Source organism: Anopheles maculipalpis, chromosome 2RL, assembly GCF_943734695.1.
Source record: "Anopheles maculipalpis chromosome 2RL, idAnoMacuDA_375_x, whole genome shotgun sequence".
Classification (NCBI taxonomy): Eukaryota; Metazoa; Arthropoda; class Insecta; order Diptera; family Culicidae; genus Anopheles; species Anopheles maculipalpis.
In genome coordinates, this window is record NC_064871.1 from 14,151,986 (window position 1) to 14,174,500 (window position 22,515).

A 22,515-nucleotide genomic window follows, 5' to 3' on the forward strand; every position below is an offset into this window, starting at 1 on the left:
AATATTCAAATTGAACGAATTACGCTTGATTGCTTTTTATTGTTCGTTATTGTGACAGCGACAGTGTGACAGCTGATCCAGCCGTAGTTGTTTACATAGCAAAACAACAACAAAGCCAGTGGCGAGATGAAGGCAGTCTCGAGAGCAAAATTGAGGAATCTTTTACTAAAGAAAAATACTTCGCATATGTTAAAACCGGAAGATATATCAAAATCAAGTGAAGAAGTTATAAGTAGTCTGTTACCTCAGGCTAGCACACTCGATGCATATAGTCAACCATTTACTGCAGAGGATGTTCAAATGCATGAGCAAGAGGTACCGTCAGACAGTGATTCAGATGCAAGCAGTGTTGGTGATCATCTCGTTGACCCGAGTACGATCAATCTGGATGAAACATTCTTTTCACAACCATTGCAAAATTTACCCGCAACTGCAACAATACCATATTCTGGTGTGGCTTTGTTCGGCGATGCATCCGGACGGTCGGAATCCGAGGATGAGAAAGAACCAGCCTTCGAAGAGGACGATCGAATGTATCAAATATTCACTCAGATATCCGATTACGATAGGATGATAAAGGAAGTGAAAGACTGTAATGAGTCGCTTGAACGACGAAGAAAGGCAATGGAGTCGTTGCAGAAGTTACAAGCGTATGAGGAGAGCTACGATGTTCCGTTGATGCTTACTCAAATGGAGGATATTCAAGAGGTTCCTCTGTGTGCTGGAGGGGATCCCGACTGGGAGCATGTAGAACAGAAACATATCGCACAAGCGGAGAGGGACAATAACATCGAGATAATTGTTTCCGGTAATAAGCAGAGGACTACACGTACACTAACTGCAGCCGAAAAGTTGAAACGGTTGGAGCAGGAAAATACCAAAAAATTGTTCTTAGCCACACACAAAACCCATCTACTGTTACTGATAGCGTATGGCATCAGGATCAATCAAGCAGTCAATCAAAGAATGATCCAATGTGCCTCGGAACTGTACGGATTGGTTGAAAGTAGCGACATTTCCATGTGCGAAGCAGTCAGTCTCGATTTTATCCAATCCGTAACGGAGTACTATCAAACTGTGATGAAGCTTTGCCACGGAGCCGGTCCACGAGTCATCAAAAGGCGGAATGATTTCGAGCGGGAACTTGCTTCCCGGGAGGTAACTTCCCGACAAATGCTTAACATTATTCTTCTGGCTCTGTTCCGTTTTCTAAGCGTTCGTGCAAGACTTGTAATGAATCTGGACGTGGTACCAAAACATCCGCCAGTCGTTAAATCTATGCCGAAGGAAAAACGACAGCTCGATGTTCGAAAAGATGCAAGCGACGGTACATCACGGTACGGTAACGTTCCGCTAACTACAACGGAAATTTTAAAACGTAAACCAGAAATACAGAAAATGTTTCAACTGTCCCAGCTCGATGGTGCAGATGATGAGCTGATATTAAACAAGAAGTCACGTGTAGAGATTGAGCCCACAAAATCTGAGCCGTCGAAGCTGAATTTAGCAGTTATTGCTCCAAAAAGTCGCAAAGAAGCAGCTAATAGATTAGAAGATCACTTTCGCGAAGGTGAACAAAAGGCGTTAAGATTGATATCTTCAAAATATTTTCGGCATAAGCCCGCGACGAAACAAATGAATAATGTACGGGGGAATACGATCAACACCAGTCAAAAGCCAAATTTTGCAAAACTGCTCAAGAAAACGCTAGACTCGTCGGTAAAAGATGGTTCGAAATCGGAAGAAAATTCGCTCTTATTATCGTCTTCTAAATACTTTAGGAAAAAGCCCTCAGCTGTACAAACTGCGAGCTCAAGCGATCATAAGAAATCCATCAGTAATGTACCAAACTTAGCAAAACTTCGACGTCAGTCGTCATCAACTGTAGGCGAGAGTGTGAAGAAAACGGACAAACAAACGTACCGCATACCGGAGCTCGATACATGGATTGAATGTTATCTGGGAAAGGAACGACGTTGGACCGTGGTTGAGGCTGGATTGGGAAGCGCCGATTGTTTGGAGCTTGTGATGGACCGGATTCTTGCGCCACCGTCGTATGCATTTGCCTGGGAAGCGGACGGCACCATCGTTGATGTTTCACCACGCTATCGATGGCGCAACGAACAACTGGCTTTGAAAAACCGTGTCGATACAAAATGGCTCCGTAAAGCGCTCTCCAAGTATCGTCCACGTGAGCTGGATGAGGCACACTTGCAAGAGCAGCTCGAATTTCGACAGCTTAAGCTACGGGCACCCAGACCGATCACCATTGCACAGTAAGTGACGTCATTTATTTCAAATTAACTTTTGACTAATAAAACACGGTATGCTTTGTTATTTTTTTAAGGTGCAAAAATCATCCATCTTACTGTTTGCGTAGACATTTGCAAAAATTTCAAGCTATCTATCCGCCGGATGCACCACCGTTGGGCTTCGTTCAAGGAGAGCCACTGTTTGCCCGTGAGTGTGTACATACGCTACATTCGCGCGAAGTTTGGTTACGGCACGCGAAGGTAATTCGACTCTACGAGCAGCCTTACAAAATTGTTCGTACGAAGCTAAAGCGACAACCAGCCGATCTGGAATTGTTCGGCTACTGGCAAACGGAGGAGTACATCCCACCGGAACCCGTCAATGGTATTGTGCCGCGCAATGCCTATGGGAATATAGAAATCTTCAAAGAATGTATGCTACCGAAAGGCACGGTACACCTGAAGCGTAAGTTTTTCTCTTCCAGTAGGAGTGCTTGGGAGCAATACGGCCTGGCCGTCCCTGATGAATAAAAAAAAAAAAAAAAGGAGTGCTTGGGATTGTGGTCATCAGAAAGTGCTGATATACGAGTTTACTTTCAGATTATGGACTATCGTACATTTGTCGTAAGCTTGGAATCGATTATGCTGTTGCGGTGGTTGGTTTTGGAGTGCACGCCGGTGGTAATCATCCCGTGTTTGATGGTATTGTGATATGTGAGGAGCATCGCGATCGTTTGCTGGAGGCGTGGCAGCGGCATCAGGACGAAGTGGCACAGAAAAAGATAGAAAAGAGGCAAACCGCGGTGCTGAAAAATTGGGAGAAGCTCGTGAAAGGATTGCTTGTGCGCAGAAAGCTAAAACACAAGTACAACTTTGACGGAATGTAGGAAGTTGTAAGCGAAAATGATATTTATTGATGAATAGGCTAGTAATAAAGGAAATTGTTGAATTGTGCGCTACGATAATAATTTATGTATGGTCAATTTGAATGTAATTTATCTATAGCGATCTCCTGTGAAATCCCGGTCAATGAAAATGTTAGTTGAAAGCGGATGGATCAACTGTCAGTTTCCTTTGCGGGCAACCCACGATTTGGACCAAGGAGATGAAATTTCATATCATCTTTTGAAGCCTGGCGCTGGAAAGGAATTTTCTTAAGTCTCAAGTCCTTTCCAATCACCCTAGCCCTAAACATGAAGTTCTCCTAACACGGAACACCCCATACCTTCTTCGAGATTGTCATAGATTTTACGGGATTACTAATACGGGGACCCTCATAACTCTTACACGAGGCAGCTACCAATAAAAAAATAAAAACGATGTTGAAAGTTACGCTTCACTGTATTCTCATGAATTTGTCCCGTTGTAGGATACTTTAACTTTTATAAGAAAACCATGTTCCAGAATTCTCACTTTTAAGTCCAAAAACACTTGGAACGCCAAATTGTTAAATAAAAGTTTAGCTACAAATAGCTACTGCCTGTGCTTTACTTGACGCCCTTCAGAACAATGTTTAGTGACGAATATTGTCTAATTTTACTCTTTTCTTATCAACCCATTAGCACGGTTCTCCATTTCCGTTTTCTAAATAAGCACACTGCATACAGATCCGGATAAAAATTGTTCAGGATGCAAACGATTCTCGTCATAAATAGTTACGATTAGCGTGGATCATATCTTGACAGCTTCTCGCACGTTGCTTGTTGAGATATATAATTCCTCACCGTGCTGTGGAGCCACTGATGCAATCTGGCTCGTACAGGGATGTCGCCGTCCCTAGTACGATCAGTTCATTCATACGATGCAGAGCACAACGTTGGGCTCTTCCTCCAAGCTTACCGTAGCGCAAGTGAGCGAATCCTTGCAGCGGTTTGGCATTGCGGACTATATCGTTTTCGTGGCCAGCCTGTTAGTATGTGTAGTGATCGGTGTGTACTTTGGGTGGAAAGACTGGACTGTTCAGCGGAAACGGAAACAGAACATAAGACGTGGATCGGAAGCACTCAACTATCTGGTGGGAGGTAGAAAGATGAAGATATTCCCAGTTGCAATGTCCCTGATTGCTAGCTTCATTTCCGGAATTGCGGTCATGGGAGCGTCCACCGAGACGTATCTGCACGGCACTCAGTTTTGCTACATCTTTACCGCCATCATTTTGATGGCGGTTAGCATGAACTTTATATTTTTGCCTGTGTACCAGGGATTGGAAATAACGTCTGCGTACGCGTATCTGCAGCTGAGGTTTGATAGAAGAATAAGGTTGCTCGGGTCTGGACTGTTCACACTGGCAACGGTGAGAGGATCGATAGGTGTAGATATGAAGATATGGACACCGTTATTAACAGGTTTTGTGTCTTTGGATGATCGTTCCAGCTGCTTCATCTTCCGATAGTTATTTATGTTCCCGCTTTGGCATTCAATCAAGTGTCGGGTGTAAATGTACATATCGTATCCACCAGTGTTTGCATGGTGTGCATATTCTACACCTTGGTGGTAAGTATTGGTAGGAGATCCTAAAATTTTCCTTTCCGACGATAATTCTAACCATCCTGTCTTCTGTTAAGGGTGGCATTAAAGCGGTTGTCTGGACGGATGTGATACAAATGTTCATCATGATTGGTGCCCTGATCTTGATCGTTGTCAAAGGAACTGCCGACATTGGTGGTCTAGGAGTACTGATCGAAAGGAACATGGCAAGTGGACGGTTTGAAGCACCTAAGTACGTGCGTGGTTTGATCATCAATGAAAAGAACATGCAGTTCACTCACACTCCAACCTAATTTAGTTTCAGCTTAGATCCTACAGAAAGACACACAATTTGGGCCATCTTTATCGGTGGCGGAAGCTTCTGGATGGGCAAAAATGCAATCCATCAGATGATGATCCAGCGCTATCTGGCATTGCCTACGTTTCGCGATGCGCAGAAAGCCCTGATATGCTTTACGGTTGGCATAATTCTACTTCTGATGACCTGTTTCTACAATGGATTGCTCATATATGCCACATTCTATGACTGTGATCCACTGACCACGGGATTGGCAAAGGCAAAGGATCAGCTGCTACCGGTGCTGCTGATGAAGGTGCTTGGAAACTATCCCGGACTGGCGGGTTTGTTCATATCCGGCATATTTAGTGCATCGCTTAGCTCACTTTCTACCGGGCTAAATTCGCTGTCGGCTATCATGCTGGAAGACTTCGTGAAGCCTTTTGTCAGGAAGCCGTTGAGTGAGCGAAGCACTAGGTACATTATGCGCGGTACCGTGCTGGCATTCGGCATCGTTGCTGTCGTTTTGGTGCTGGTAGTAGAGAAGCTTGGTACCGTGTTGCAACTTTCGATGAGCTTGGTGCCGATTTCGTTGGGCCCGTTGTTGGGATTGTTTCTGCTGGGTATGTTGCTACCGTGGGTTGATGCGACTGTAAGTACGAAATGCTTTGAACAGGTTGGATATGGGTTAAGAGTTGTTTTTTCCCCTTTTGCAACAGAGCGCCCTCGGTGGAGCTATATGTGGATTGTTCACCATGTCGTACATCGTTATACGTGCACAAATAGCGGTAGCTGCCAAAGAGATGCTGATACCCGGAAAGCCCGTATCGGTGGAAGGATGTGAGTATGAGTTTGTGATGCCACGAGGATACAACACAACGGCACCACTTCCTTCCGAACCAATCGAGAAGTCTATCCATCACGTGTCCTACTTGTTCTACACATTCATCGGCGCCGTGACGACCGTACTCGTAGGTTCCATTACTGCCGCCATTTTGCGACGTCAGCAACCTGGCAAATTAGATCCGCTACTGCTTGCTCCGTTTGTTAGAAAAATTTACTTCCCGGAATCTATACCACGCACTGTTGTTACAATGCACACCTTCAATAAAGAGGATACCGAACTATACAAGTATGCTGTTTCACCAGAGTACCATGCGTCATGTCATCCCACGATCGGATAACACGTGAAAGTAGCGTTCATGGCGATGATCAAAAGTCAAGAGGTTGTCTTATCATATCTGTACAATGGGCTGGTCAGTTGACCGTTTCCGACATTCGTGGATGGCTGCATCCATGGACAGCAGTTGACATAGGGACATTATTTATGCACCTTCTCATGGGACGCTTATCTCTCCGTTCGTCGGTAGCTTCGAACAATGTTAGTTAGTGGGGTGATTGTGGCAGTTAGCGTTTAACTCTCGCTCAGTTGACCAGAAGGTGGATTGCAGAGCGTTCTCCTGTTAGTTAGCCGTTCGTAGAGTCTACGAGTACGCAGTTGCAGAAGATCATATCATAAGGTTTGTTTGTTAGTTCCTATCGTTTCCTGTTTCGGCATGTTACTTACGTTCCATTTTTGGAGCATGATTACTTACAACTATCATGTGTCCGATATGGTCCCACCTCTTTTGATTACGGATCAGGCTAGAGCTTCCTCACATTCGCATAACGCATTTGTTATGTAAATAACAATATCTGATGATGGTTTAGCTACAAACAGATCGTAAATTCAATTCCCGTTGTCACAAACACAGCGTTTAAATTAGACTATACACGTTTTCTCTCCATCTACGTCACACCATGACGATCGCACGATAAAGCTCCTTATCTGCGTTGACTTTATGTCTGGAAAAATCTGCCCGTTAGCTATCGGAAATAATTTACTATCCAACAGTCGGTATCGTACTATAAGAGTGCTTAACCATCTCCGGTTCGCTTTGGATGGATTTCAGTCGGTAGATCGTCCTGCGAAGTGGCGTACGTCTAGCGTCGGAACGGAACACCCACCCGTCTAGGTTTTGGAACTACGCAGGAAACCATCTGGGACACGATGGCGGATGTTACGATCCTACACGGCAGCACACAATCGATCGAGTCGATCATCGATGAAGATGGCCTGCTTACCACCGAAAGTGTCAAGCGACCTGGGCCAAGTGTTGAAGACATCAGTCGATCATTGCAACGGTTCAACTGGCCCGACTATGTAGTGTTTGTGTTGATGCTGATCAGTTGTATGGTGATCGGTGTCTTTTTCGGCTACAAGGACCATCAAAAGCACAAGCGCCAAAAGCATGCCCGGCGTGGTTCGGAAGCGCTGGACTATCTGGTCGGTGGGCGGAAGATGAAAATTATTCCCGTGTCCGTGTCGCTAGTGGCGAGCTGGATTTCGGGTATCTCGTTACTGGGCACGTCGACGGAAATTTACGTGTACGGAGTGCAGTACTGCTACATTGTTTGTGCCGTGGTGCTGATGGGCCTTGCGATGAACTACATCTTTTTACCAGTTTTTCATGATCTGCAGATAACATCTGCGTACGAGGTTTGTGGCATTTTAGTGAGAGTGTGTGTGCAAAAATTTAATTCGGTTGCAATTTGATTTCAGTATCTACAAATGAGATTCGACAAACGTATGAGATTGGTCGGTTCTATACTGTTTACCCTGGCCAGTGTAAGTAGATACTGGATGCTCTGCTTGAAGTTTGTGATCTGTGTATGACCAATCTGTGCGTGTGTTTTTTTTTGTAGATCCTGTGGTTGCCTATAGTGATTTATGTTCCAGCGCTTGCATTTAATCAAGGTACATCTAAATCTCCCGACTGATTTGTTTAAGATCGTGTTCTCAAGCCTGTGCTTATATATTTTCAGTTTCTGGTGTTAACATTCACGTGATTACTCCGATCGTCTGCTTGGTGTGCATTTTCTATACTAGCCTGGTAAGAGATAAATGGCATTACAAGACAACCATTTCCATGTGTCTTCCTATGTATCTCCTTAATAAATCTCGAACCTATCCAAACCAGGGTGGACTGAAGGCTGTCGTGTGGACCGATGTTATTCAAACCGGCATCATGGTTGGAGCAATGATTATAGTAATCATCAAAGGTACGGCAGACGTTGGAGGACTTAGTGTAGTGATCGAAAGAAATTCGGCCGGTGAAAGATTCGAACCTCCAGAGTAAGTATGCAACAGAATCTGTTTCAACATTATCCATGCTAACGAACGTTTTTATCGTGTCTAGCTTTAATCTGGATCCTACGGCACGTAACACATTCTGGACCTTGCTCATCGGTGGTACCTTCTTCTGGACGTCCACAAACTCCATCAATCAGAACATGATGCAGCGGTACCTATCGCTACCCTCGTTAGGTTCCGCTCGGAAGGCACTGGTACTGTTCCTGATCGGGACAACCACCTTGCTGGCCATGTGTTGCTACAACGGACTGCTCATTTTCGCCATGTATCACGACTGTGATCCACTGTCGACCGGATTGGCAAAAGCGAAGGATCAACTGGTTCCGTTGCTCGTGATGGAAGTGCTCGGAGACTACCCAGGACTGGCTGGGTTGTTTGTGGCGGGCATATTCAGTGCTGCGCTTAGCTCGCTGTCCACTGCGTTGAATTCGCTGTCCGCGATTGTGCTGGAAGATTTCTGCAAACCGTTCGTTTCCAAACCACTGACCGAGACGCAAACTCGATACATTATGCGTTTCACAGTGTTGGCGTTCGGTGCACTAGCCGTTATGATGGTGATCATTGTCGAGAAGATGGGTGCCGTGCTGCAGTTGTCAATGAGCCTGGGACCGGTTACGTTGGGACCACTGTTTGGGCTGTTCCTGATGGGTTTCTTCTTTCCGCGTATCAATGGAAGTGTAAGTCACATTGGCCGTCCCGGACCGTTACGAAAGTTTCAAATTTTAACTGACTTTTGTGATCATTACTTCCAGTGTGCCATCGTAGGAACAACGGCAGGTTTGGCACTAATGTCCTATATCGTTATACGATCGCAAATTTCGATTGCTCTTAAGGAAATCGTGTTTATCGAAAAACCAGTCACCGTGGCCGGCTGTCAGTATGAGTTTACACCAAAAAATGCAACATTGTTTGCGGAGGACGCTACGACGGGTGAAAAATCGCTACATCATGTGTCTTTTCTGTACTACACGATGATCGGTTCGGTGGTGCCAACGATTGTGGGCTATCTGTCCTCGTTCATTCTTCCGCGTTCGAAAACCGACGACATCGATCCCTTGCTATTGGCACCGTTCCTGCGCCGTTTCTATCATAGTCGAGACAGTAAGGCTAATCACATGACAGAGGTACTGCACGAGTTTGAAACCAAAGACATTCAGCTGTAAGTAGCGACCGTGGCGATGAACATGGTACAAACCGAGCGCCACTATCACTGTACATTAATTGTTCGGATTAGAGTATTACTGGGCCGAAGATTGTAGTGTAGCTGATGATGACGATGATGGCGGTGGTGTTGATACAAGAGTATGCAAAAGTGTACACAAACTAGTTGAATATTCCGTTCTGACAAGAAATAAAATTGCTATTTAATAAACCGTGTACTTTTCCCTTTTACAACTTAATCATGTGTGCAGTAGATCATTATAAAAGCCGTAGTTTGAGAAAAAAATCATTAAGTTGTAAGACGCTATCACAACACAATACCGTACAGCGTCGCCATTGTGACCTACTCTGAAATCATCTCAATAAATCATGTAGACGCGCGCCTTTCCGCAGGCTTCGTTTTCATTGTTAATCTCGAGGTTTTTACTACAAGGAGAGATCATGAGAGGGATCATGCTTGTCACTAAACAGTTGCTTCCTAAATTCATTGGTTTTGGAACATTCTACTGCCTTTTTTTGTTGTACTTGCATTGGGAAGTTGCATGGTGCCACATGTCCAACAAAAAATTTAAAACAATTAAATTTAAATGTACACTACTTTGGCTATCTTGACACGCGTCTGGTCCGACGGTCATATATTAAAGCTTATCTTTGTTTATGAAGGGATTCTCGGGGCGCTGTCGGTAGATAAACGGCCGTGGAGGAAATTAAGTACAACGGTGGCGTCATCAATCAGGGTTTGGTCAGTCCCGGTTACATTGCCCGGTTGAGTACGTCGTCGCACTTGATCGGTTCGGTTTAGCAATGTCGAGTGATTGGTTGTTGAACGGTAGCAGCGGAGAAGATTATTCAAACGATGAAACGACGAACTACGATGAAGGCGAAGCATCCGGCAAGACAATTGACTCGATCAGTCGATCGTTGCAACGGTTTGATTGGCCCGACTATGTTGTGTTTGTGCTAATGCTGCTGATCTGTATCGTGATTGGGATTTTCTTCGGTTACCAAGACCATCAGAAGCATAAGCAGCGGCGAAAGGGCGCCCGTCGAGAGTCGGAAGCGCTGGACTATTTGGTCGGTGGTAGGAAGATGCAGATATTCCCGGTATCGGTTTCGTTGGTCGCTAGTTGGATCTCTGGCATCTCGCTGTTGGGGACATCTACCGAGATTTATGTGTATGGCACGCAGTACTGTTACATAGTGTTTGCGGTGATTATAATGGGGTTTGTGATGCATCACGTTTTTCTGCCTGTTTTCCACGAGTTACAAATTACATCTGCTTATGAGGTGAGCGTGCGCGTGTCCATGAAGAATGCAAAATATTAACGATGTTCTTTCTCACAACAGTATCTTCAGCGAAGATTTGATCATCGAATGAGGCTTTTTGGATCAATACTGTTTACAGTCGCGTGTGTAAGTATAAGTTGATGGTAGAAATGAATCGTGCAACTGAATGATCGTTTAATCGTTATTTTCCTGAAGTTGCTTTGGATGCCTATCGTCATTTACGTTCCAGCATTGGCGTTCAACCAAGGTATATTTATAGAGAGAGATAAAACTGAGCGCTTGAAGGAATAAACTCGACCCATTCCTTTTCATTTGTAGTAACCGGATTGAGCATACACGTCGTCACACCGATAGTTTGCATGATCTGTGTGTTTTACACCAGCATTGTAAGTAAATTTGAGGTTATTCAAAAACTTCCTAAAAGACTAACAGAAGAGATCAACTACTCTTTGAATGCTCTAGGGAGGATTAAAAGCTGTAGTTTGGACGGATGTAATACAGTCAGGAGTGACGTTACTAGCGTTACTTGCCGTCCTTATCAAAGGCACTTTCGATGTCGGAGGGCCTGCCGAAGTTCTACAACGGAATATTGTCGGTGATCGGCTGGAAGCTCCAATCGTCGATCCCGATCCTACGCTTCGACATTCCATCTGGATCATTTTGATTGGGGCACCTGTATGGTTTTGCTACGGTGTATCATGCAGTCAGGACATGATTCAACGATTTCTGGCATTACCCACTCTTCAAGATGCTCGAAAAGCGTTGAAAGGTTTTGTGATTGGATGGATTGTAGTGAATTTTTTGTTCTTTTTAATCGGAATGCTGGTGTATGCTACGTATTACCGGTGTGATCCTCTGACGACGCAGCTGGCTAGAGCAAAGGATCAACTGTTGCCATTGTTTGTGATGGAAACGTTTGCAGCATATCCGGGCATGACTGGAGTGTTTGTAGCAGGTATATTTAGTGCAGCTCTCAGTTCGTTGTCATCAGCATTGAACGCGTTATCTGCCATCACGCTAGAAGATTTTTTCAAACCGTACAGTAAGAAACCGCTGACAGAAAAGCAGATCCACTACATAATGCGAGGCTCTGTATTGATATATGGTGCGATATCTGTGTTACTATCGATGTTGGTAGAGCATCTAGGTACGGTGATGCAGCTGACAATGACATTAAGTTCAGCCTCTGGAGCGCCTCTTTTTGGACTTTTTGTCATGGGTATACTGATGCCTTGGGTTAATGGAACGGTAATATTTTTTCGTGTAAGAATTATTTAATCCGATCATTATTCCTCAATATGACTTCTCATTTTGCAGGGAGCACTTTATGGAGGCATTACTGGCTTGCTCGTGATGCTGTACATGTGTTACAAAGCACAATATTCGATTGCTTCAGGCAGCAGGACATTCGACACGAAACCGGTATCGGTAGAAGACTGTCCTTACGATTATGCTTACAACTCAACTGCAGGAGTTACAGAAATGGAGTCCGAGCTCGAACAGGTCGAGAAGTCAATCTATCACATGTCTTACATGTACTTTACGTTATTCGGAACGAGCGTGACTTGTCTGGCAGGTACGGTGGTAAGTTTTCTTTCGAAACTTCGTGGAAGCGATCGTCCGAAGTCGATTGATCCGAAACTATTAGCACCGTTTATTAGAAGGATGCAATCTAGTGGGATACCACTGACGTTCCAAGCAGTACCAACAGATAGTAAACAGGCTGAAACGAGTGAGGCAGCTTTGAAACAACCTGAAGAAGGATGAATTGTTGTAACTTGTAGATTAGTCAGCGATTGTATGAAAAGTTCGAGAGAGAAACATGATGACATAGATATGTTTGAAGATACCATGTTTTACATATTCCTTAATAAAATGTCGTATAGTTGTGGTAGTATCAAATGCAATAGAAACTCATTTTTAGTGTAAGCTCATTTGAAATATTTCAGATAGAAATATTACACAGAAGCTAAACAAATGATCGTTTTTGATAGCCTAGCGAAGAGCTTGGAACATTCTTTCGCGTCATTACACTTATCAGGACGAGCTTTTGGGCAGTGTGTTAAATTTGCCTCTTATCAATCCAAAAACGTGTTGGCAAATGAACAAGCAAACATGGAGGGTAGGTTCATTACGCGTTATCAGGTCGTCCGGGTATGTTTTAGCTGGATCGCTACTTCACCAAAAAATCTTCAGTTTGGTATAACTATGGCAAGTGATTGGTTGTCAACGAGTGACAGTGGAAATGGATTGCATAATGCGAATAATACTTCGAAGCAAACGATCGACTCCATCGGACGATCGTTGCAACACTTCGATTGGCCTGACTATGTGGTGTTTGCGTGGATGTTGGTGAGCTGCATCATGATCGGAATCTACTTCGGATACAGAAGCCATCAGAAGCACAGGAACGGTGTACGATCGTCGGGTAACGAGTCAGAAGCTCAAGATTATTTAGTCGGAGGCAGAAAGATGCAGATTTTTCCCGTCGCCGTTTCGTTGGTGGCAAGCTGGGTATCAGGTGTACCAATGCTGGGAATTGCTACTGAAATATACCTATACGGCACACAGTTCTGTTACATCGTGATTTCGATTACGTTAGCAGGACTGCTGATGTATTACAGTTTTCTGCCAGTATTCCACGAGCTCCAAATCACTTCTACATTTGAGGTAAAAACTAGAATCCAATGGACAACAAATTTAGTTCGCTTGCTTAAGTTTGATTGATATGGATATTTACAGTACCTTCAACTTCGTTTCGATTCACGGATGAGACTGTTTGGGTCCATTTTGTTTACGTTGGCCGGTGTAAGTACGACAAATATTTGTTTGAGCACTAGTTGTAGCAGGCCCTTGTACTGAATTGGCAAAGAATCTTTCAAGCATGCAGTATTATCCTATTCGATAGTTGCTGTGGATGCCAATCGTGATCTACGTTCCTGCTTTGGCGTTTAATCAAGGTATATGAAAAAAGTGTAAGTCAATCACAAGAAAAGTAACTTTTTATTTTTTTATTACTAGTGACGGGATTGAGTGTGCACATAATTACACCGGTCGTTTGCATAATTTGCATGTTTTACACCAGCATTGTAAGGACTATTTACGTGCTTGAGCTTGAACGTAAAATAATGAACTTTGAATTTGTTAGGGAGGTCTAAAAGCGGTCGTTTGGACGGATGTGGTCCAATCCGGAGTGACATTAATGGCCTTGCTGGCAGTGCTCATCAAAGGGACGTACGATGTTGGAGGACTAGAGGAAGTGTTGAATCGAAATATTGCTGGTGATCGACTGGAAGCTCCAAGCTTTGATCCGAATCCCACACTCCGTCACTCTTTCTGGATCATGCTTTTTGGAGCGCCGGTGTGGGTATGTGAAGGTTTGGCTTGTAGTCAGGCCATGACTCAGAGGTTTTTATCGCTACCTACCTTGAAAGACGCTCGAAAAGCTTTGAAGTGGTTTTTAATTGGTTGGATAAGTGTAAATGTAATATTCTTCATGATCGGTATGCTGGTGTATGCCACGTATTATCGGTGTGATCCTCTGACGACAAAGTTGGCCAGAGCAAAGGATCAACTATTGCCACTGTTTGTGATGGAAACGTTTGCAGACTACCCGGGAATGACTGGAGTGTTTGTAGCAGGTATATTTAGTGCAGCTCTCAGTTCGTTGTCATCGGCATTGAACGCTTTATCTGCCATCACGCTAGAAGACTTTTTCAAACCATACAGGAAAAAGCCATTGACAGAAAATCAAACACGTTACATTATGCAAGGCTCTGTGTTGGTGTTCGGCATCTTGTCGGTATTGCTATCTTTGTTGGTAGAGCATCTAGGTACGGTGATGCAGCTGGCAATGACTTTAAGCTCTGCATCTGGAGGATCTCTTTTTGGACTCTTTGTCATGGGTATACTGATGCCCTGGGTTAATGGAACGGTAATATTTGTTTGTAAAAGAAACCATCATCCTGATGATAACAGTTCATAACGATAATTTATCTTTTTGCAGGGAGCTCTATATGGAGGCGTTACTGGCTTGCTCGTGATGCTGTACATGTGTTACAAAGCACAATATTCGATTGCTTCAGGCAGCAGGACATTCGACACAAAACCGGTATCGGTAGAAGACTGTCCTTACGATTATGCTTACAACTCAACTGCAGGAGTTACAGAAATGGAGTCCGAGCTCGAACAGGTAGAGAAGTCAATCTATCACATGTCTTACATGTACTTTACGTTATTCGGAACGAGCGTGACTTGTCTGGCAGGTACGATAGTAAGTTATCTTTCGAAACTTGGTGGAAGCGATCGTCCTAAGTCGATTGATCCGAAACTATTAGCACCGTGTATTAGAAGGATGCTTTGGATGAAAGAAGAATCATCTAGAGAAACACCTCTTACGTTGCGAGCAATTCCAAAAGATTGTGGACAGGCTGAGACGAGCGACTCAGCTTCAAAACAATCCGAAGAAGGGTGAATTGCTGTAAATGGTAGGATGAGTTTGAGGAATAAAAATAGTTGATTCATGAAGTGCACTAGAACAACTACGTTTAACTTTGTTTATTTCAAATATTTCAGAAAGAAAAGAAAAATCACGACAGCTGATCTAAACGACCTCAGATTATTCTAGCGCATTATTGTCCGAGCTTTTGGGCAGTGTGTTAAATTTGCCTCTTATCAATCTAAAAACGTGTTGGCAAATGAACAAGCGCACATGGAGGGTAGGTTCATTACGCGTTATCAGGTCGTCCGTGTATGTTTTAGCTGGATCGCTACTTCACCAAAAGTTCTTCAGTTTGGTATAACTATGGCAAGTGATTGGTTGTCGACAAGTGACAGTGGAAATGCATTGCATAATGCGAATAATACTTCGAAGCAAACGATCGACTCCATCGGACGATCGTTGCAACACTTCGAATGGCCTGACTATGTGGTGTTTGCGTGGATGTTGGTGAGCTGCATCATGATCGGAATCTACTTCGGATACAGAAGCCATCAGAAGCACAGGAACGGTGTACGATCGTCGGGTAACGAGTCAGAAGCTCAAGATTATTTAGTCGGAGGCAGAAAGATGCAGATTTTTCCCGTCGCCGTTTCGTTGGTGGCAAGCTGGGTATCAGGTGTACCAATGCTGGGAACTGCCACTGAAATATACCTGTACGGCACACAGTTCTGTTACATCGTGATTTCGATGATGCTAGCTGGCACTCTAATGCATTACCTATTTTTACCGGTATTCCACGAACTGCAGATCACGTCAACATTTGAGGTAAAGAAGCTCGCAGTATAGCCCAAGGTTGACACTGATTGCATAGCTTTAAGCATGGAATATACTTATACCTTTTTCGTTTTTATAGTATCTTCAGCTTCGTTTCGATTCACGGATGAGACTGTTCGGCTCAATTCTTTTCACGTTGGCTTGCGTACGTATTTAAAGTCGTATTTCAAACATGTGTAGTGAAATGTTATTTTATACATGTTATTTTATATTATTTTATACGACATATAACTTTTAATGTCGTACCGAGCAGCTGCTCTGGATGCCAATTGTTATCTACGTTCCAGCGTTGGCGTTCAACCAAGGTATTCGATGGTGTGGCTGGTGCATTACACAGAAAATGATTTATTTCCGTCTTTTCTTCGCCAGTGACTGGTTTTAGCGTACACATAACTTCAGCGGTCGTTTGCATAATTTGCATGTTTTACACCAGCATTGTAAGGACTATCTATGTTGTTTGTGATTGAATGTAACTTAATGAATATTATTTTTATTAGGGAGGTCTAAAAGCGGTCGTTTGGACGGATGTGGTCCAATCTGGAGTGACATTAATGGCCTTGCTGGCAGTGCTCATCAAAGGGACGTACGATGTTGGAGGACTAGAGGAAGTGTTGAATCGAAATATTGCTGGTGATCGACTGGAAGCTCCAAGCTTTGATCCGAATCCCACACTTCGTCATTCTTTCTGGATCATGCTTTTTGGAGCGCCGGTGTGGGTATGTGAAGGTATAGCCTGCAGTCAAGACATGGTTCAGCGATTCCTATCCTTACCGACTCTCAAAGACGCTCGAAAAGCCTTGAAAGGGTTCGTGTTTGGATGGATAAGTGTAAATGTAATATTCTTCATGATCGGTATGCTGGTGTATGCCACGTATTATCGGTGTGATCCTCTGACGACAAAGTTGGCCAGAGCAAAGGATCAACTATTGCCACTGTTTGTGATGGAAACGTTTGCAGACTACCCGGGAATGACTGGAGTGTTTGTAGCAGGTATCTTTAGTGCGGCCCTCAGCTCGTTGTCATCGGCATTGAACGCTTTATCTGCCATCACGCTAGAAGATTTTTTCAAACCATACAGGAAAAAGCCATTGACAGAAAATCAAATACGTTACATTATGCAAGGCTCTGTGTTGGTGTTCGGCGTATTGTCGGTATTGCTATCTTTGTTGGTAGAGCATCTAGGTACGGTGATGCAGCTGGCAATGACTTTAAGCTCTGCTTCAGCAGCACCATTGCTTGGGATGTTTGTCATGGGCATTTTGATGCCTTGGGTCAACGGAACTGTAAGTGTTTCGTGCATATTCAAAAATAATCCTGAAGAAAATCACTGAACTAATAGATTTTGTCTATTCTACAGGGAGCTATTTATGGTGGTACTATAGGCCTGCTAACGATGTTCTACATGTGCTACAATGCACAATATTCGATCGCTACGGGTAGCAGAACGTTCGACATGAAGCCTGTATCGGTGGAAAACTGTCCTTATGAGTTTTCTTACAATTCAACCTTGGACGATATCAATGGGGAGAAGGAGCTGGAGCTGATAGGGAAATCAATCTATCACATATCTTATATGTATTTTACACTTTTTGGTATGAGTGTAACTTGTCTGGCCGGAACAGTAGTGAGTTTGCTTTCGAAGATGGTTAGCAGACAACGTCCAGCAACTATTGATCCGAAGCTTTTGGCACCATGCATTAGAAAGTCGCAGTCCAATGGAATTGGTCTTACGATACAAAACGTCACGACAGATATAAAGTAAACTGAAATCGATAATGCAATTACCGAATGATCAGAATAAAAGTTCAATTTGCTTTATGGAGGATTATAGGAATATTTAAGATTTTAAAATGAAGGGAAGATTCAAGTGTCAGAAGCCTTATTGTAAACCGCACAGTTTCAGTGCAATATGACACATCGGTCGGATATATTAATACAGTACAATAACTGTGCATGTGCTATTAGCGTGGTAAGTACGAACGATTTATTATCTAAGGACAAGAGTTTAATGATAAACTTACTACTGACTACCGACTTACTACCGACGGACGAGTAAAATTAGGCGAAATGCGAAACCGGTGAAGAAGTTTAGTCCTAAACGAAAATATCAACATGATACATCTTTTCGATTTCCCCATCGATCCAGTCACGATAGTGAGGAACATTGACGTAAACTCCCGGCACACCCTGTGTACCACACTCGTAACCGAATGCGACCAATCCGACCACGTAGTACTGATTCTCAGATTGTGGTATCGGACACACGAGCGGAGATCCACCATCGCCACGACACGCATCCTTACCCGACTCGCCACCAGCACACAGGAAGCCCTGGTGCAGCCGGAAACTTCGGTTTAGCAGATGGCGACGGAGCACCCGCTGACAGTGACCGTTCGGTACGATCGGCAATTTGGTGCGCTTGAGCACGGACGAGTTGCGACCACGTTCGTCCTCACCCCAACCGGTAAAAAGGCACCGCTTATGATCGAAGTTAGCGTTCTGCGGAGGCAAACAGGCTATTCCAACTACCTCCGTAAAGTCGACGTGCTCGTCCAGGAACAGGATAGCGATATCGTTTAGCAGCAGTTCGCTGTAAAATTGGGGATGTGTAACGCTGGCTATGACAGCACGGTCCTGTGGCGGATAAATCTCAACCATGTGCTCCAGGTCCCATTCGCCCAAGCGTACCCGGAGATCACTGCTCGTACGATTCTCGATGCAGTGTGCGATCGTGATGACTACTTTCGAGTGAACCAGTGTACCACCGCACAGGTACAGCTCGTACTCGGCCTGTGCGGTGTACACGAATGCCATCCAAGGAAATTCACCTGTAATAAAACAAGAAAATGTATTTAGATGAGTACTAAGTCTCTTTATAAAATTTCAAACACACCAAAAAAAGGGTAAAAATTGTAAATTCAAATTTCGTTCTTCAGAAATGACCTTCAGTAAAAAAAAATAATGCAAATTAAAATAAACTTGATAAAGCCCTTAGTGACTACAACCCAACAGCAGTCCTATAAACAGAGCGTTGTCCTGTCCATGGATAGATTACTGTTTATGGTCATACAGAAAACTTTTATCGCTATTAAGGCTGCATTATTTGCGACATAAAATCTCACCAACTTTATGCTAAAAGTTTATAAAACTCATCACCCTGCCCACTCACCATATTTGGCGCGCGTTTTATCCTTTTGCTCGACATGTCCAATGCCGTTGTTATTTCGCGCTGCACACACTATTTCGTTCCCGTCTGGTGGTTCGGTGTCCTGGAAAACAAAACCAAAAAATTTGGAAACCGTTAGAAGAGCCACGCCATACTGCTGCTGTTACCGTGGCGCTGCGCGTACGAAAGGAGGTCATGCAGCAAGGTACCCTGTTCGAAAGCTTCCAAAAGTCAAGGGTCACATGTCTGTGCAAAAAAGTCCATTTTTTGGCATTTTGTTTTGGTAATCTGTTATTTTGTTGCTGTTGTTGCTGTTGGTTTTCATTGAGGATCTCCTTGAAACTCGAGCTCATCTTATCAACATTCGCAAATGAAGCGCTTGTTCTACATGGTCGTAAAGTTGTGTGTGCTGTTTGCTTGCCCATTCACACTCTTTGGCGTGAACAATGGTACATATTTTTAAAGCTCATAAATTTACATTAAAAACATAAAGTCAAGTCTAAACACTACCTCTGCTTACCGGTGCACGGACGATACGATCGAATGGACAGCATTTGAGATGTGGTAACCGGCACTCGTCAGAGCTAGAACGATCGAAACTTGATACGCTGAGATTAAAGAGGATCGCCGATGGTGGCAGATCGTGACGAGGTAAGAGTTGGTATTGTTTCACTGTCGTCCCCCGCCCACCCCAGAATTACCTGAAAAAGTCCAGATGCACCTCATCGTACACGTTGACGCTGACAGGACGGCATAGTTCCGGTAGAATGCATAGTCCTCCACTGCAACGCTATGATGACATGGAAATGCAAGCCAATGCTCTGGTTAGTGTCAAAAACGATCGATAACACTCCTCGGTGATCATGTACCCAGGTGGTTGGTTCGGTTGCTTGTATAGAGCCCGGTAGTCGTTGGTGGAGCCAAAGCAGCAGTAACAGAAATCCCGACCGTACCAGCATCGGTCTGTTCACTTTGGGAATCCGGATACTTGAGCGAAAGGGATGCACTGCAATGCAGAAAACCACACACCCGTCACATAAACGTCAAATGGCACTAACAAACACACTCCAGCTGGACGAGCGTTCCGAACGCACACTGCACTTATTTCTCACGCTTTTCGATCGACCGTGGCTTATCAGCTGCTGTGCGTGTATATATGCCGTTGTTGCTCGACTACACAACATTCCCACTGGACAACGGTCGACGCAGCAGCAGCAGTAGCAGCAAACGGAAGCAGCAGTAACAATAGTAGTAACCGTAACAGCAGTACTAATAAAACTGCTGTTACTCCATACGACCGGCTACAGCAGACTGCACACTTTACAGACAGAGTGCCGGAGCACTTATTGTCTTTTTTTTACCAACCTAGTTTTGTTACTCCCTTGCTGCCCAACATCCGAAACACGATGAGAGGGATTTGGTAGGATTTTTTTTTTGCTTTTCGCTTTTGCATTCGGCTGGAGACTCAAGTCTTGAAGCCGGCATACTCCCTCCCAGACCACTGGGTGGTGTGGAAGTCCATGGCGCCAGGCGCTGCTTCCGCGTTGTTCCTGTGGTTCGCGCGCGCGAGAGCGTGAGATAAGGGAAGGAACAAATCCGAGCGATGTTGCGAGAGATGCTGTTCGTGTTTGATTCTCACTTTACTGATACTTTTATGGACCACAGCCAACATAAAAGGGCCATTCATTCATCTCGTTCGTCTTGGGTGCGACGAGACAGCAGAGGAACACATTGGGACGCAGGGACGGGATGGTTGAAGCATCGAAATTAGGCATTAAAAAAAACATACACACACACAAATGATACATGCGCGTGGAATGGAACCTGGAGGTCAGGGGGTGGCATCGCCACAGGAAAGCATAATCATAGGACGCGATCGGTCCGAAACGATCCACGTTGTCTTACGCGATACGCGTCATGACTTTTCTTATCGCGCCTCTCGACAGTCGGTGAATCTGGGCAGAAGGGGTGTGTATAACGTCACCGAAATATTCCATCACAGGAATATTTCGTCATTTACCGCGGTTTGCAACAATTATGTTTATTGTTAGTCTTGAAAAATTGCGGCAGAAGAGCATTTAAGGCGAGGCGTTTGGTTCTTTTGGGACTAACAACAAGTTTTCTTGGACATATATTACAAAAAAAACAGGAAGAGTAAGTTGTATTCTCAGTTTGAAGGATATTTCAAACTCTGTATACTTATCGATTAATTTTATTAAGTATGAGTCGTGGACCATTTGAAATATTTCATGTCCTGCATACTACAAGTTTAAGGGTAGCAAAGCGTTACGTGCAAGGTTGTGTGCAATCTTGGGGTTGTTTAAATCAGGGGTTGGCAATATCGGGTCAACAATTTTGTTTGCTGTCCTGAACAGCAAAACTACCAATTTTGTGTTCGTTTCTTTCATATTTCCAACGCTTGGAAGGAACTTAATCGTCTAAATCCTGTAACCATTCAATGCAATTTTGACTAATACGTTCTTTGTGCTTGAAATAAGAGTATTGCGTCCGGATCGGAGGGGTCCGGTGTTCAAGCGACAGGGACGCCAGTAGGTTCGATCGTAATGCGGAGAGACCATCCAACTACGGAGTACCGATAAGTATAGTAAGCCATTCGATGGCCGGCTTGACCTAGAAGGTCGTAAAGCCAAGAAGAAGACTTTTACAAATTTATTCCTGAATGTCCATTCCATGTCGCCGGTTTACAAACGGCACGACCGGGGTTCAAATCCCATCTGGACTGTCCGTAGTGTGGACTGACTATCCAACTACGTGGTGTCGGCAAGTTTAGTAAGCCATTCAATGGCCGGTGTGACCTAGTAGGTCGTTAAGCAAAGAAAAAGACTTCTACAAATGTATACCTGTACGGGTTGTAGTTGTGTGAAATCGTTTGGGAGAGATTTTATTTCAGTTTATGGCAGTGCGTATTAATGCGATTTTTTTTCCAAAATTGCAATTAGAACACCATGTAAAGACTGCATAATATAAGAGCGGTTATTTCGTTACGAATTTCGTGCTATCACTAAGCATCGTAAGCCATTAGATAGTCGGTATGACCTAGCAATTCGTTACGTCAAATAAAAAAAAATATCTGCAGCTTCAAGCTTAATTTAACTTTCAGACCTTTTTTGCAAATAGTGTGCCGATCCCTGATTTTAATCCTACTGAGATTCATTGTTAGCGTACAAGCTGGTGTCCTTTCTTGGACTTTTTTCATTAGTGATTTTTGGATTTGGTTGTATTGTTCATAAAGTTTGTTCTAGATTAAGAAAGTAAGATTAAATAGATTAAGATAGTAATGCCGTGAGAAACTTAGCTAGCAATAAATCATTGGGCCATCTTACCGTTCAATTCTACACATAAAAATATATTTAACATTCAAATGCTAAGTGCAATATTTGAAAAACTTGTAGCATG

At 43.8% G+C, this 22,515-nt stretch overlaps 8 protein-coding genes across 11 annotated transcripts in view; 7 read left to right on the plus strand and 1 right to left on the minus strand.

Annotated features, from left to right (window-relative positions):
- The first annotated feature begins 126 nt into the window (after window positions 1-126).
- On the plus strand, window positions 127-3,139 carry LOC126556987 (DNA repair protein complementing XP-C cells-like). The gene is made up of 3 exons (XM_050212592.1): window positions 127-2,276; window positions 2,348-2,718; window positions 2,853-3,139. Exons 1-3 carry the CDS (start codon window positions 127-129, stop codon window positions 3,137-3,139), a joined length of 2,808 nt encoding a protein of 935 aa, XP_050068549.1.
- An 866-nt stretch (window positions 3,140-4,005) lies between these two features.
- LOC126557427 (sodium-coupled monocarboxylate transporter 1-like) lies at window positions 4,006-6,200 on the plus strand. Its single transcript, XM_050213201.1, has 5 exons — window positions 4,006-4,545; window positions 4,626-4,745; window positions 4,817-4,971; window positions 5,038-5,668; window positions 5,736-6,200. Exons 1-5 carry the CDS (start codon window positions 4,054-4,056, stop codon window positions 6,198-6,200), a joined length of 1,863 nt encoding a protein of 620 aa, XP_050069158.1. The 5' UTR covers window positions 4,006-4,053.
- An 863-nt stretch (window positions 6,201-7,063) lies between these two features.
- LOC126557421 (sodium-coupled monocarboxylate transporter 1-like) lies at window positions 7,064-9,450 on the plus strand. The gene is made up of 7 exons (XM_050213196.1): window positions 7,064-7,555; window positions 7,619-7,684; window positions 7,762-7,813; window positions 7,882-7,949; window positions 8,037-8,191; window positions 8,256-8,886; window positions 8,962-9,450. Exons 1-7 carry the CDS (start codon window positions 7,067-7,069, stop codon window positions 9,370-9,372), a joined length of 1,872 nt encoding a protein of 623 aa, XP_050069153.1. The 5' UTR covers window positions 7,064-7,066; the 3' UTR covers window positions 9,373-9,450.
- A 715-nt stretch (window positions 9,451-10,165) lies between these two features.
- On the plus strand, window positions 10,166-12,424 carry LOC126558053 (sodium-coupled monocarboxylate transporter 1-like). Its single transcript, XM_050213987.1, has 6 exons — window positions 10,166-10,657; window positions 10,718-10,783; window positions 10,853-10,904; window positions 10,976-11,043; window positions 11,120-11,905; window positions 11,975-12,424. Exons 1-6 carry the CDS (start codon window positions 10,175-10,177, stop codon window positions 12,422-12,424), a joined length of 1,905 nt encoding a protein of 634 aa, XP_050069944.1. The 5' UTR covers window positions 10,166-10,174.
- A 441-nt stretch (window positions 12,425-12,865) lies between these two features.
- On the plus strand, window positions 12,866-15,131 carry LOC126557465 (sodium-coupled monocarboxylate transporter 1-like). Its single transcript, XM_050213253.1, has 6 exons — window positions 12,866-13,327; window positions 13,400-13,465; window positions 13,566-13,617; window positions 13,679-13,746; window positions 13,806-14,591; window positions 14,664-15,131. The coding sequence occupies exons 1-6, from the start codon at window positions 12,866-12,868 to the stop codon at window positions 15,129-15,131; spliced, it is 1,902 nt and encodes a 633-aa protein (XP_050069210.1).
- LOC126559185 (signal peptidase complex catalytic subunit SEC11A) overlaps window positions 13,068-22,515 on the plus strand; it is a 368,048-nt gene continuing 358,600 nt past the window's right edge. The window contains exon 1 of one of the 2 annotated variants that reach the window (XM_050215304.1): window positions 13,068-13,072. The gene's annotated coding sequence lies outside the window, so the exon portion shown is untranslated. Of the gene's footprint in view, window positions 13,073-15,663; window positions 15,669-22,515 lie in introns of those variants that run through there. The other variant, XM_050215305.1, reaches the window with a different exon arrangement.
- On the plus strand, window positions 15,462-17,694 carry LOC126557539 (sodium-coupled monocarboxylate transporter 1-like). Its single transcript, XM_050213345.1, has 6 exons — window positions 15,462-15,923; window positions 16,012-16,077; window positions 16,186-16,237; window positions 16,302-16,369; window positions 16,430-17,215; window positions 17,290-17,694. The coding sequence occupies exons 1-6, from the start codon at window positions 15,462-15,464 to the stop codon at window positions 17,692-17,694; spliced, it is 1,839 nt and encodes a 612-aa protein (XP_050069302.1).
- Window positions 18,012-20,317, minus strand: LOC126558370 (phenoloxidase-activating factor 2-like). Of its 3 annotated transcripts, none has more exons than XM_050214376.1 (5): window positions 19,968-20,317; window positions 19,800-19,888; window positions 19,619-19,682; window positions 19,102-19,201; window positions 18,012-18,760 (listed from the first exon to the last, which is right to left on the minus strand). In XM_050214376.1, the coding sequence occupies exons 1-5, from the start codon at window positions 20,055-20,057 to the stop codon at window positions 18,027-18,029; spliced, it is 1,077 nt and encodes a 358-aa protein (XP_050070333.1). In that variant the 5' UTR covers window positions 20,058-20,317; the 3' UTR covers window positions 18,012-18,026. The 3 variants fall into 3 exon arrangements, with proteins under 3 accessions (XP_050070333.1, XP_050070332.1, XP_050070331.1); XM_050214375.1 differs by having other exon boundaries at window positions 19,619-19,697; XM_050214374.1 differs by having other exon boundaries at window positions 19,619-19,706.

What these genes read in the sequence shown, in the direction of transcription:
- LOC126557465 (XM_050213253.1), top strand. Translation starts at nt 12,866, where the DNA reads ATGGCAAGTGATTGGTTGTCAACGAGTGACAGTGGAAATGGATTGCAT. An exon ending in TTTTGTTTACGTTGGCCGGT is followed by an intron (nt 13,466 to 13,565) that starts GTAAGTACGACA and finishes CCTATTCGATAG; the next exon opens with TTGCTGTGGATGCCAATCGT. An exon ending in TGCTTTGGCGTTTAATCAAG is followed by an intron (nt 13,618 to 13,678) that starts GTATATGAAAAA and finishes TTTTATTACTAG; the next exon opens with TGACGGGATTGAGTGTGCAC.
- LOC126558370 (XM_050214374.1), bottom strand. Translation starts at nt 20,057, where the DNA reads ATGCTGGTACGGTCGGGATTTCTGTTACTGCTGCTTTGGCTCCACCAA. An exon ending in GTGCATCTGGACTTTTTCAG is followed by an intron (nt 19,707 to 19,799) that starts GTAATTCTGGGG and finishes CTTTAATCTCAG; the next exon opens with CGTATCAAGTTTCGATCGTT. An exon ending in ATCGTATCGTCCGTGCACCG is followed by an intron (nt 19,202 to 19,618) that starts GTAAGCAGAGGT and finishes TTTGTTTTCCAG; the next exon opens with GACACCGAACCACCAGACGG.
- LOC126556987 (XM_050212592.1), top strand. Translation starts at nt 127, where the DNA reads ATGAAGGCAGTCTCGAGAGCAAAATTGAGGAATCTTTTACTAAAGAAA. An exon ending in AGACCGATCACCATTGCACA is followed by an intron (nt 2,277 to 2,347) that starts GTAAGTGACGTC and finishes TATTTTTTTAAG; the next exon opens with GTGCAAAAATCATCCATCTT. An exon ending in AGGCACGGTACACCTGAAGC is followed by an intron (nt 2,719 to 2,852) that starts GTAAGTTTTTCT and finishes GTTTACTTTCAG; the next exon opens with ATTATGGACTATCGTACATT.
- LOC126557539 (XM_050213345.1), top strand. Translation starts at nt 15,462, where the DNA reads ATGGCAAGTGATTGGTTGTCGACAAGTGACAGTGGAAATGCATTGCAT. An exon ending in AGCGTTGGCGTTCAACCAAG is followed by an intron (nt 16,238 to 16,301) that starts GTATTCGATGGT and finishes TTTCTTCGCCAG; the next exon opens with TGACTGGTTTTAGCGTACAC. An exon ending in TGCCTTGGGTCAACGGAACT is followed by an intron (nt 17,216 to 17,289) that starts GTAAGTGTTTCG and finishes TCTATTCTACAG; the next exon opens with GGAGCTATTTATGGTGGTAC.
- LOC126557427 (XM_050213201.1), top strand. Translation starts at nt 4,054, where the DNA reads ATGCAGAGCACAACGTTGGGCTCTTCCTCCAAGCTTACCGTAGCGCAA. An exon ending in GGACGGTTTGAAGCACCTAA is followed by an intron (nt 4,972 to 5,037) that starts GTACGTGCGTGG and finishes AACCTAATTTAG; the next exon opens with TTTCAGCTTAGATCCTACAG. An exon ending in TACCGTGGGTTGATGCGACT is followed by an intron (nt 5,669 to 5,735) that starts GTAAGTACGAAA and finishes CTTTTGCAACAG; the next exon opens with AGCGCCCTCGGTGGAGCTAT.
- LOC126557421 (XM_050213196.1), top strand. Translation starts at nt 7,067, where the DNA reads ATGGCGGATGTTACGATCCTACACGGCAGCACACAATCGATCGAGTCG. An exon ending in TACTGTTTACCCTGGCCAGT is followed by an intron (nt 7,685 to 7,761) that starts GTAAGTAGATAC and finishes TTTTTTTTGTAG; the next exon opens with ATCCTGTGGTTGCCTATAGT. An exon ending in TTCCGCGTATCAATGGAAGT is followed by an intron (nt 8,887 to 8,961) that starts GTAAGTCACATT and finishes CATTACTTCCAG; the next exon opens with TGTGCCATCGTAGGAACAAC.
- LOC126558053 (XM_050213987.1), top strand. Translation starts at nt 10,175, where the DNA reads ATGTCGAGTGATTGGTTGTTGAACGGTAGCAGCGGAGAAGATTATTCA. An exon ending in AGCATTGGCGTTCAACCAAG is followed by an intron (nt 10,905 to 10,975) that starts GTATATTTATAG and finishes TTTCATTTGTAG; the next exon opens with TAACCGGATTGAGCATACAC. An exon ending in TGCCTTGGGTTAATGGAACG is followed by an intron (nt 11,906 to 11,974) that starts GTAATATTTTTT and finishes CTCATTTTGCAG; the next exon opens with GGAGCACTTTATGGAGGCAT.